This window comes from Chaetodon trifascialis, chromosome 6 (assembly GCF_039877785.1).
Source record: "Chaetodon trifascialis isolate fChaTrf1 chromosome 6, fChaTrf1.hap1, whole genome shotgun sequence".
In the NCBI taxonomy this organism is placed as follows: domain Eukaryota; kingdom Metazoa; phylum Chordata; class Actinopteri; order Chaetodontiformes; family Chaetodontidae; genus Chaetodon; species Chaetodon trifascialis.
The window spans coordinates 752,680-765,000 of NC_092061.1; the positions used below are offsets into that span (position 1 = coordinate 752,680).

General features: G+C 49.2%; 1 protein-coding gene across 4 annotated transcripts in view; it reads left to right on the forward strand.

The window, feature by feature from the left end:
* Window positions 1-9,618: 9,618 nt before the first annotated feature.
* LOC139332835 (far upstream element-binding protein 3-like) overlaps window positions 9,619-12,321 on the forward strand; it is a 15,629-nt gene continuing 12,926 nt past the window's right edge. For all 4 annotated transcript variants that reach the window (XM_070964959.1, XM_070964960.1, XM_070964961.1 and 1 more), the window contains exon 1: window positions 9,619-9,756. In XM_070964959.1, coding sequence (XP_070821060.1) covers window positions 9,664-9,756 — 93 coding nt within the window. In that variant the 5' untranslated portion in view covers window positions 9,619-9,663. The remainder of the gene's footprint in view (window positions 9,757-12,321) is intronic.

The following is a 12,321-nucleotide window of genomic DNA, read 5'->3' on the forward strand; positions in this document are numbered from 1 at the left end:
TCCATCATCCATCCATCCATCCCAGAGGATGGATCTGGTGTTGTTGTGCAGGGTGGATGTGGGCCTGCAGGCTCCAGGGGGCGCTGACGTGCCTTCAGACGGTGTTTTCTCTTCTTCTGTTGAGCTCTGGATCTTTTCCTCGTCACCAGGTTTTCACTTCCACATCGTCTGAGTTTCATGTGCGGCCTCGACACACAAAGCAAGCTGGAATGTTTGTCAGAGTGTGGAGAGAAAGTGGAGCCATTGAAGGTGGTGACTTTGTCCTCCAGCCGGTGGAGCGCTCACGTCCTGAAAGGCCTCATTCTGCTCAGGAAGTGGATTTTCTTTTCAGCGCGAGCCATTATTATTATTGTTCTTTAAAGAAATGAGAAGGTCGACACGTCTCCAACCAGGTCACAGGCGGAGACAAGCTCGTCCATTAGCCGACAGATGACAGCTAATGTGAGGCTGCTAAAGAGAGAAGTGATCCAGACCTGCTGACACACACACACACGCACAAACGCACGCACACACACACACAAATGCACAAACGCACACACAAACGCACACACACGCACGCACACACACGCACGCACACACACAAACGCACGCACACACACAAACGCACACAAATTCAAACGGCTAATTGAATTTCATGGCCTGTCTTTGTCGCGGGCTCACCACCGTCTGTTACTGTTGTAGTGCTCTGTAAGTCTGTGTGTGTGTGTGTGTGTGTGTGTGTGCGTGCGTGCGTGCGTGTGAATGAAAGTGTGTGTTTATGGTGGGGGTTGTCTCTATGAAATGGCTCTTTTGCAACAAATGGCTCTTTTCAGCGGCAGTGTGTGTGTGTGTGTGTGTGTGTGTGCGTGTGTGTGTGCGTGTGTGTAGGTAATAGACAAGCCTATATACTCCTAAACAATAGCACCCCTCCCCCGGTGATGGGGGGGTGGTGGAGGATCAAGGCCTTTACAGCCTATGAATTCATTACGGCTGCTTTCTGGCCGAGGAGGCGCGTTGCCTCGTCTTTATCGCGCTGAAATGAGCAATAAAAGAGGCTTAGAGGGGCGACGGGAGGAGGAGGAGGTGAGGGGAGGAGGGGGAGGTGAGGGGAGGAGGGGGAGAGGGAGGGTGGATTTAGGGAGACAAGAGAGAAACTTTTGTGGAGGCCGAGAAGCAGGAGAAAGGCGGGAGTGTGGAGAATGGGGAGTGACGGGTGGGCTAATCTGGTATCCATCTGCTGCTGCCCCCCCCGCCTCTAAATGACACCAAAACATTGGACTAAATGTTTTTGGTCAGGGGGCTTTGTCGGCGACACCCCCTCAGCACCAGGCCTGCTGTGACACAAAACCTCACCCCCCCAAAATACTTAATAATTAGATTAAAACTTCAAATAAATGAAGTGTGTGAGTGAATGGAGGCTGTAAGCTGCCTGTCGCCCTGCCGCCTGTCTGTCTGTCTGTCTGTCTGTCTGTCTGTCTGTCTGTCTGTCTGTCCACCTGTCTGTCTGTCTGTCTGTCTGTCTGTCTGTCTGTCTGTCCGTCTGCCTGTCCACCTGTCTGTCTGTCCGTCTGCCTGTCCACCTGTCTGTCTGTCCGTCTGTCTGTCTGTCTGTCTGTCCGTCTGTCTGTCTGTCTGTCTGTCTGTCTGTCTGTCTGTCTGTCTGTCTGTCTGTCTGTCTGTCTGTCTGCCTGTCCACCTGTCTGTCTGCCTGTCCACCTGTCTGTCTGTCTGTCTGTCTGTCTGTCTGTCTGTCCGTCTGTCTGTCTGTCCGCCTGTCTGTCTGTCTGTCTGTCTGTCTGTCTGTCTGTCCGTCTGTCCACCTGTCCGTCTGTCCACCTGTCCGTCCGTCTGTCTGTCTGTCCGCCTGTCTGTCCATCTGTCTGTCTGTCTGTCTGTCTGTCCGTCTGTCTGTCTGTCTGTCTGTCTGTCTGTCTGTCTGTCCGTCTGTCCACCTGTCCGTCTGTCTGCCTGTCCGTCTGTCTGTCTGTCCGTCTGTCCGTCTGTCTGTCTGTCTCTCTCTGTCTATCTGTCTGTCCGTCTGTCTGCCTGTCCGTCTGTCTGTCTGTCCGTCTGTCCGTCTGTCCGTCTGTCTGTCTGTCTCACCCCCTCCACGCTGACGGGACACGTCAAAATGAAGACGGAGCGTTCATTTCCACAGAAACTGAAGCTGAACAAAAGTTTGTCTCCAGGACGAAGCGTCGGAGTTTCCTGATCGTTCGTCAGACGATCGCCGCAGAAATCAAACCGCTTCAGGTTTTCTTACCTGCCGTCATCGTTAAACACCTTCGTCATCATGGTGACGATGATGAGCACCTGGCAGGTCACTGCACAGGCTCTCTGTGTTCTCTGTCACATTACAGGCAGGAGGTCTGAGAGACGCCAATCACAGCTTGTGGTCTGTCACCACCTGCGTGATGTCATCAGGAGGGAGGTGCTAGAGGCTGACTTCCTGGATCAGGAAGGTAAACAAACATAGCAGCTCCACCTTCATCCCTCCATTGCACCTGTTCACAGGTGAAAAGCACTCTGCTCCTATTGGTCGGCCACTCGTGTCTCTGTCAGGCCGTCGGACATCAGACATTCTGTCCACAGACGTCAGACAGATAAACGGACGGACTCATCGGTGAGACGTCTTCAGAGACGCAGCGTCCGAGCAGAGGACGTGGAACCACTGAAAGTCAGCTGCAGACACAGACTGAGCGCTGCAGTGAGGAGACGGAGGAGACGGAGGAGAGGACGAGGACGTGGTGCGAGGATGAGGAGCGAGGAAGAGGCGTCATGTTTATCCGGCAGAAGTCAAACTGAATACAAACAGCCTGATTTCACAGAGAACAAAGCGTCTCCTCCTCCCGCCTGACACCATCACTGAGGAGATATTAAAGTCTTCACCCCCTGCTGAGAAAAACTCCCATCAGCCCCCGAGACAAAATGTCATCTGTCTGCTCGCTTTTTCAATCTCCTCCAGTTTAAACGTCCTGCACAGAGTTCACAACAACAACAACAACAACAACAACAACAACAACGCAGCTGAGGAGGAGGAGGAGGAGGAGGAGGAGGAGGAGGAGAGCGTTTTCAGCTCCAGAGAGATCTTGTAGTTTTATTTGTATCTGTGCTTGACTCAGTTTCCCAGCATGCAGCAGACACATTTCTGTCTGTCATTCAGATTAATGAGGATGAATCTTTAGCTTCTCAGCTGCTGCTCCAATCAGCAGAGTCCCTCAAGCCTTTCATCATGAAGTCACCTCACCAGAGCTGAACATGAGTTTGTTTTCTGTTGTCTCTGTCAGCGTCTGTCAGTGTGTCTTCATGTCCTTCAGGGACAGCTCTGATTTGTGGCTGCTTCAGCGTCTCTGCAGTAAAAACATCAGGAGACTCTCTGGATGTCTTTCGGTTGGACGCTTTTAGAAATGGAGCTAATGTCTGGATGATGGAGACGACAGAGCAGCTTTCTCTCTCTTATTTTCTGTCTCTGCCGACTGATAGCACTCATCATCAGTCTGCAGCGCCGCGTCCTCTGTCTGCTCTGAGCGCGCTCAGTGGACTGAACGAGGAAAGTTAGAGGCTCTATACATTTAGATGTGCTGGGATGAGTCTGGGCGTGTCTGCTGTCTCGGTAACGTCTAATGGATTCAGTCCACGGGAGGTCGCAGTAATGAGTCGTCTAAAAGCAGCAGCCTGCTGTAATACAGAGAGACTCCTGATCATCCGTCTGTCTCTCCGTCTGTCTGTCCGTCCTCATTGAGTCCTCCTGACCTGCTCGGCTCAGCTTCAGTCCTCTCTCCTCCAGTGAATCAGTGATGATTCCTCACATCAGCCTTTTGACCCTGAACCTCATGAGCCTGATCCACGTCAGACCTGTTTGGTTCAAAACGTATTGAAAGTACTTGAAGTAAAAGTATTCATGCAGCAGCTGAAGAGGAGAGGAGGAGAATTTTCTGAGGACTTGAAGGAGAACTTCATCCTCCAGTTTAACATTCAGCATCAACACTTCTGGAGATACGAGCTTTTCCCTGAACCTGAAAGTAATGAGTAACTCAAGCTGTCAGTAAAAGTTTCAGAAAAAGTAAATTCTCAAAGTATGAGTACCTCGAATCTGTGCTTAGGCGCAGTACTTAAGTAAATCTGAGAGACGATGATGGTTCTTCCAGCTGGACCTGAACCTGATCCAGCACCTGAGCTGGACCAGCGACCTGCGTTTCACCTGTGTGAAGCTGTCAGGTGAGCGGTGCTGAAGCAGTTTGTTCCCTCCTCTGGCCTCTCCTCAGAGGCTGATCCTGGTCCTCCTCGGCCTCTGCTGCAGAAGTCGCTTTGTTTCTGTCGCCACTTTGAGCTCTTAGTTTTAGTTTTTGTGTTTTTCTTCTTCTTCTTGTCTCAGCAGTTGTTTTTCTGTTCATTATTGTCTGTCTGTACATGAACGACCTTCATCGTTACACCTGAAGTGTTTGTGCAGCTTGTTCGTGAAGCTCTGCTCCTCCATGAGAAGCTCTCTGGTGAGCTCGCTGCTCCAGACATGCAGCAAAGCTTTGAACTCGGCTCCATGGAAATAAGTTCAGCTCTCAGACTGACTCTCAGGTCCAGTGTGTGTGTGTGCAGGCTGTTCTCCAGCAGCCGGGAGGGCGAGACCAGCGTTACAGGAGCCAGCCTGACAGTTAGCCTGGTCCAGACCAGGTCTCGGTCTCCGAACTCTGAACTTCAACTGTGTTCACTTAGTTTCATGAAACCAAATCAGCTGAAAACAAGTCCGATTATCTGATGAACTGGATCCTGAAACTCACAGGAACCAAATCACCAACATCAGAGTCCTCCGAGTCCTCTGAGGACTCTGAGGTTTCTGAGGACTCAGAGGACTCTGAGGACTCTGAGGTTTCTGAGGACTCTGAGGACTCTCTGAGGACAGAGTCCTCCAAGTCCTCTGAAGTGGCGGTGGCCTTCAGGAACAGCAGCAGCTCAGTGATGAACTAGGCGTCACACCAGCTTACACTGAGCTCAGCTGTCCACTTACTTTTGGCCATGTGTGTGTTGCCTCCAGCCAGCAGCAGCTCAATGTGTCGATGCGTCTTATTACACAGCTCAGCGGGGGGTCGTGTGTGTGTTAGCGTGTGTTTGTGTGTGTGTGTGTGTGTGTGTGTATGTGTATGGGGGGGGATTACAGTGAAATGGTCCATGAACTGAAAGCCTTATCTGTGTGTGTGTACATGTGTTACTCACATCATGGGGACGTTTGTTGATGTCAGTCGCTTGTGTGTGTGTGTGTGTGTGTGTGGGGGGGGGGGGGGGGTTTGGGGACATTTCAATGACTTACATTCATTTCCTGGAGGGTTAACCTTAACCTAAAGCTAAAGCTAAACCTCAGTCTTCACCCTAAAATTTAATGATTTCCATTATGTGGACCTGCATGCTGGTACAAGTACACACACACACACACACACACACACACACACACACACACACACACACACACACACACACACACACACACACACGCAATCTGTAGTGGGTCTTAATGCCACTTAAGGCTGTTAGTGTTTCCTGTTGACATCCAACAACAGCCTCTTCACAAGCCATCATTTTCCACTCTGCAGAGCTCTTTATACACACACACACATTACACAGACACACACATAATACACACACACACACAATACACAGACACACACATAATACACACACACACACACAATACACAGACACACACATAATACACACACACACACATTACACAGACACACACATAATACACACACACACACAATACACAGACACACACATAATACACACACACACACACAATACACAGACACACACATAATACACACACACACACAATACACAGACACACACATAATACACACACACACACACACAATACACAGACACACACATAATACACAAACACACACATAACACACACACTCACTCATACACACATGCACATAATACAGCCCCACAATAGAGACATACACACATAATATAGACACGCACGCACACACACACACACACACACACACACACAGTCAGATGTGATGGACACTGTGAGGTCACATCAGTCCGTCCGTATCGTCCACATGAACCACTCAGAGACGTTGTCCTCCTCTCCGTCTTCAGCTGCACGTACAGAAGAAAACAGAACGCTAAAGGTGTTGGATTCATGGTCCGTGTTGTCAGAGTGTCTGCGGGGCCCTCAGTGTCTGCGGGGCCCTCAGTGTCTGCGGGGCCCTCAGTGTCTGCGGGGCCCTCAGTGTCTGCGGGTCCCTCAGTGTCTGCGGGGCCTCAGTGTCAGCGGGGCCCTGTGAAGGAGCCTTAACATTGCAGTCTGCTGTCCTTTATTCTCCCATAGACTGAATTTAAATTCTCAGCTCTTCTCTGGTGGACGATGATGATGAGCCTGCAGTGCTGTCTGTCCCATGAAGGGCCCCTGGAGGGCCCCTGGAGCAGTGGTGTAGTCTAGTAGAACAACGCGTCTTAGAACAACAACCATCTTGGAGCGACACCTCATCAGCACCACCACGAGCTCGTGTCTGATGCTCCTCCTGACATGTGGGTAGCGTCAGCAGTCTTGCAGGACGCTCTCAGGACGTCCACTGCATGATCATTATCGTCGCAGAGTGACGGTGATTCACATCCAGGTGTGTTTTTAGTCCACGAACAAAACCAGGGATGCCTTAAATTCCCCAGCCTGACTTTCACTCCACAAGGCCGGCCGGGAACTCTCACCTGTCTCATCAAGGAGACATTATGTTCTATTCATGACCCCCCCCACACACACACACCCCCACACACACACAGCTGTGATTGGTTGATGTGTGATGTTGAGCAGCGATCTCACCGTCATTTAGTTGTTGGTGAAACCACTTCCTGTCAGCCTGTGGTCACATTCAGAAACACACTGCTGACTTTCTCTCATCGTCTGTCAGCTGAACTCAGTTCACTCCAAACCAAGGACGCGTCAGTCCGTCCTCAAAGAAGACACCATGTCTGTCCCAGAGTCATCACTCAATTTACGCTGAAATTCTCACTTCTTCAACATCTCCCTGCAGTACACGTCCTGCATTCAAGCCTTCACAGTATCGAAGTATTATTCAAGTATTTAAAGTACTTAATGTACCTGGTGGTGTGTGAGTGAAGTGTTCCTGTGTTTGTCTCTGCTGTCTGTGGATTCATGTTCCTGCTGCACTCATGTGTTCATTCACGTGTTCATTCATGTTCCTGCTGCGTTCATGTGTTCATTCATGTGTTCATTCATGTTCCTGCTGTGTTCATGTGTTCATTCATTTTACTGCTGCATTCATGTGTTCATTCATGTTCCTGCTGCGTTCATGTGTTCATTCATGTGTTCATTCATGTTCCTGCTGCGTTCATGTGTTCATTCATGTTCCTGTGCGTTCATGTGTTCATTCATGTTCCTGCTGTGTTCATGTGTTCATTCATGTGTTCATTCATGTTCCTGCTGTGTTCATGTGTTCATTCATGTTCCTGCTGCGTTCATGTGTTCATTCATGTTCCTGCTGTGTTCATGTGTTCATTCATGTTCCTGCTGTGTTCATGTGTTCATTCATGTTCCTGCTGCGTTCATGTGTTCATTCATGTTCCTGCTGTAGATGTTTCAGCTCATTGAACTCCTTCATCTCCTGTTGCTGCTTTAATCTTCATCTCATGTTTGCAGCGCAGCGTCCTGTGAGAACCTCGTATCTCCAAAAACAGGCTGTTTTCAGCTTTGTGACGAAGCTTTTTCAGCTGATCCAAGAGGCTTTTAAAGAGTTTACTGAGCTGAAGAAGAGGAGAATTATCAACTTAATAACATTTTGATTTTCAGTCCTAAACAACTAAAGGAGATATTTTCACAGATACTTCTATCAGCTCCATCAGGTGGAGGAACCATCTGACACCACCTGCCAGGTGTGTGTTGTCTGACAGGCCATCTGATGTCATCAGAGGTCACAGTGTCACTGCAGGTTATCAGTGATCCTCCGTGTTAAAGTGAGAGCTCTCACTCTGCAGTCTGTTACTATTACACTCAATAGAAACACACACACACACACACACAAACACACACACACACACACACACACACACACACACACACACACACACACACACACACACACACAGGTACACTCGGTCGTGTGTTTTCAGGTAAAGTCTCTCTCACACACTCAGCTGACCCTGAAACGTGCTCACACTGACGACTTTAAAGCTCATTAAACTCAAATTATATTCAAATTAACAGCATCTGTTGAATCTGAGTTGACAGTAAAACTTTCACAGATAATAATCAGTCAATATTCTTTGAATCGATTCATCAATAATGTCATTGTGGCCAAACGTGAACAAACCGGTTCCAGATCGTCTTCATGAGGATTTTCTCTGTTAATATCTCAGTAAACTGAATTTGGATCATCAGACACATTTGAATTCGTCCTTTGCTTGCTGACATGTTACAGGCTGCGCGATCAATGAGTTCACTCAGAAAACAATCTGCAGATTGATCGATGATGAAAGTGATCGCCAGCCACAGCTCTGCTTCCTTTCTGCACATTTAACAGACCTCAGTGTGGCTTTAAATCCCTCCTCAGCAACAGCACAACCAAACACACAGAGGGCAAAGGTCAGAGGTCACTGAACATCATAGTGACCTCAGAGAGGACGCAAGAGTTTCTGACCGACATCACTTCTGACCCGTCTTCTTCTTCTTCTTCTTCTTCTTCTTCTTCTTCTTCTTCTTCTTCTTCTTCTTCTTCTTCAAGTTTACTCAGCTCTCCACCTGTGGAGCTGGTTGAAGCACGTGACTGAACGCGGAAGCGGAAACAGAGCAGAGAGTTGCCAACAGCTGAGCAGCGACAAAGATCCTCTATGAACTAGATGAGCCACTCTGTAGATTAAAATAAAACACCTCATAACCGTCGGTCTACAAAGACTCCGAGCTGATGTGAAACACAGGAGGTGAAATGTTTACTGGCAGCTTCACAGCGCGGTGTCAGCTTCACAGGAGTCAGCTGATCGTTAGATTCTTAGTTTGTTTCCGCGGTTTGCAGCACAGTCACACGGCACTTCGTCACACCATCATAAAAATCACCATGAGACATAATGAGCCACATAAAACACACACTTCACCCTCTGCAACAGATCAGATGTAAAGAGGGGGGGACAGAGGGACGGGTGAGACCAGCTGGACATCCTCTGTGATCAGGAAGAGGTCACAGTGCAGGAGACGAGGTGAGGGACAAGGGATCAGGCATCCATGGACTGTGGATAAGGAGTTGCATTACCTGTTTATTGTTTACCTGTTTACCTGACCATATGTCATACTGTTACCACGGTGACTGGTGGGAAATTAAAATCTCTGTGTTGTTTATATTTCACGGCCAAAAACAAAAAAATGGCTGATCAAAATCATTTTGAGAGGAAAATAAAGTCTAATTTTCTAATATTAATATCATCTCGATTTAGTGTGTAACTAATCTAATTCGAACTGGCGCAGCGCATTTTTGCTTTTTTCACCTTTTAACGATCTTTATTCTGAGAAAATATTTGTATTTTCAGAGATTTGTTTCCTTTCGGTCTCTAGAAATGCCTTCAGAGTGAGAGCTCGTACCTCTAACCACTCTCTGACAAAAGCTTCAGCTCAGTTAGCAGCCCGAGCTAATCCGGCTAACAGCTAACAGCTAACGGCTAGCTAGTGGAGCTATGATGGCGGAGCTGGTGCAGGGACAGGCCTCGATGAACCAGCCGGGGCTGAAGTCAGACGGCCTAGCCGATGTTTTACAGAGGGCCCGGCAGGTAACAACTCCACGGGGGTTCAGCACACAGTCGTTCCGGGCCGAACTGGGTCGTTTAGATCGAGCCAAAGCACTTTTATTCGAATTCGCCCGTGTTGTGCTGCTACTGCTCCTAACTTATGCGCTCCGTCAACACACACTCACTCAGACACACAGTAGCATGCTAACTAGCTCGGAAAGCAGTTCGGAGTTGGAATTATGGCCGGCTTTGCACACTTTGTCCGAGCCGACACGCTCCGGGAGTTAGTTTGGGGGGAGTTTGCGGAGCTGTCACACGGAGGGGAACGCAGTGGGACCGGGGGGGGAGCGGGACAGAAGTTTGGCCACACGTGTCACTGAGGCAGACAACCTGTTGGGCTGCGAGACAGAAAAACGGCCGAAAAGCAGCGAGGACGAGAACAAGTCACCACTTTTTACTTTGCTTTAACGACCCCCGAAGTGTCCCGAACGGGCCGGGATTAGAGCACTGAAATCAGGGTGGTCACACTGTGTTAAAGCATCCGCTTTCCAGCACTTAATATGAGAGTCGGACCCCCACCCCACCCCCCCCGTACAGGCTGCTGTTTACTGTAAGTTGGTTAGAAACTAGGCTGGCGTTATGCAACAGCCTCAGACCATATACAGCCGGGTGGAGGTGTGTCTGCAGCCTATAGACAGACAGGCAGGTGGTGGGACAGACAGGCGGGACGTTGAACCACCTCAGAGTGTTTCTGTGTGTTCACACACTCTGCGATAAAGTGGATTCACCTGTGGGGTGAAGTTTGCTTCGTGCAGGTGTTTAAGTCTCAGAGGTGTTTGTTTAAAGTCACATGTGCCTGAATCTGAGGCCGGTTCAGCACAGGTACATCCACCTGGACACGTCAACGCCAGCCCACAGAGGTCATCGAGGTTACGCTGCTAACGTCCACCATGTCTGCGTTTGAGTTTAATCCATGAACATTCAGCGTTTCGGTCGGTCGTCTCAGTCCGCGTGCTGACACGACACAGGACGTGACGTGAGAGAGACAATCCAGGAAGTCCAGTCTGAGCAGCCAATCAGGTCCATCCTGAACTGAAGGCGGTCTGAACCTGTCCCATTGAGAGAGGTCCAGTCTGAATGTGGAGTCAGGGTGTGGTTAGCCTAGCTTAGCACAAAGACTAGAAGCGGGGGGAAACAGCTAGCCTGGCTCTGTCCAAAGCTCCCTGCACGCTGACCGTCCTCAGACTCATCACACCGTGTGCTTCTGGTCATCTTGTACTTTGTGTCGACTCCACTAAACTTCCTTCTGCAACATGTGAAACGCTCCAGTTACATGAAAACAAGTTTATACTGCAGTTAACAGATCATGTGACAGCAGCCATGTTGGGAAACCAGATCCCCAACAGCTCAAACTGCACACAGACGACCAATTGCTGATCAGACAGAGGTCATCCGATCGGGTCATTGATCGATCCGTCGTCAGACTTCAGCCAGAGTTTGATCATCTGCACGCATGTTCGTTCACGTGGTGCATCCTGTAGTTCAATGTGAAAACACACAGACGTGTTAGAACCAGCGTTTGTGGTTTTCAGGAGTCACTGCGACTGTTTCTGGTTGATGCGCCGAGCGTCCGCCGCCCTGTGCAGCGCCGCCACGCTCGACGGCGAGCTCAGGTTTGGTCTGAACGGGCACGACCTCCGTGATTGTTCGTGTTTGTGCATCTCATGTCTGCATGTTTCTGAATTTGTGTCATATTTTGTGTCTCGTGCTGTTTGTAACTCAGTGTTAATCTCAGCGACGCTCTCCTGCTTCGATACACATCCAAGTAAATCAAAGCAGACAGATATGTGCTAGCTAAGCTAGTGGGGCTAGCCGTGGCTACATATTAGCCTCGAACGGCCAACAACAGTTTGAGGGACATTTTGAAGTAATGGACAAACTAATCAGCAACAAGTTGGACAATTGTTTCCGTCCTTTAGTTACAGCCTCCAGCCATTGACGTGCTGTCAAAGCCTCATGGGAGTTGTAGTTGTTGAAGGCTAACAGAGGGATGTCTCAGTCTTCGTCTCCAGTCCTTTCACATCGATTCCATAAAGTCTGACCTGATCCTCGCCTTCGCCTGAGCGTTACTTGAACGTGAATCTGACAGCTGTAGAGCCTGACTCCACTTGTTTTCTTCAGCTACTCGATCTGAACGCTGAAGGTTTCAGCTTCAATTATTGAAAAGAATGAAAGTTAAACGGGGAGAATTTGACTCCTGTGATTGAAGTGATGAGCGCTGAGGACATGTGATGTTCAGCTGCAGGTCTCACGATGTCTGAATATGGACAGAAAACCTCACGACACGTTTCACCTCTCAGACACGCCAACCAATGATGGCTGGTGTTGACACAGACTCATGACACCACCTGAAGAGCAGCAGCAGGAGCAGTCGGATCTGCAGTGAAGTCGTAGCTTTAGCTTTAGCTCCTGCTTTAGCTCCAGCTTTAGCTCCTGCTTTAGCTCCAGCTTTAGCTCCTGCTTTAGCTTCAGCTTTCTTGTGCTCATGAGAACTCGTTGTGTGACGCTGATGAAGTTTTTGGGCCTCGCAGCTTCATTTTGTGCAGA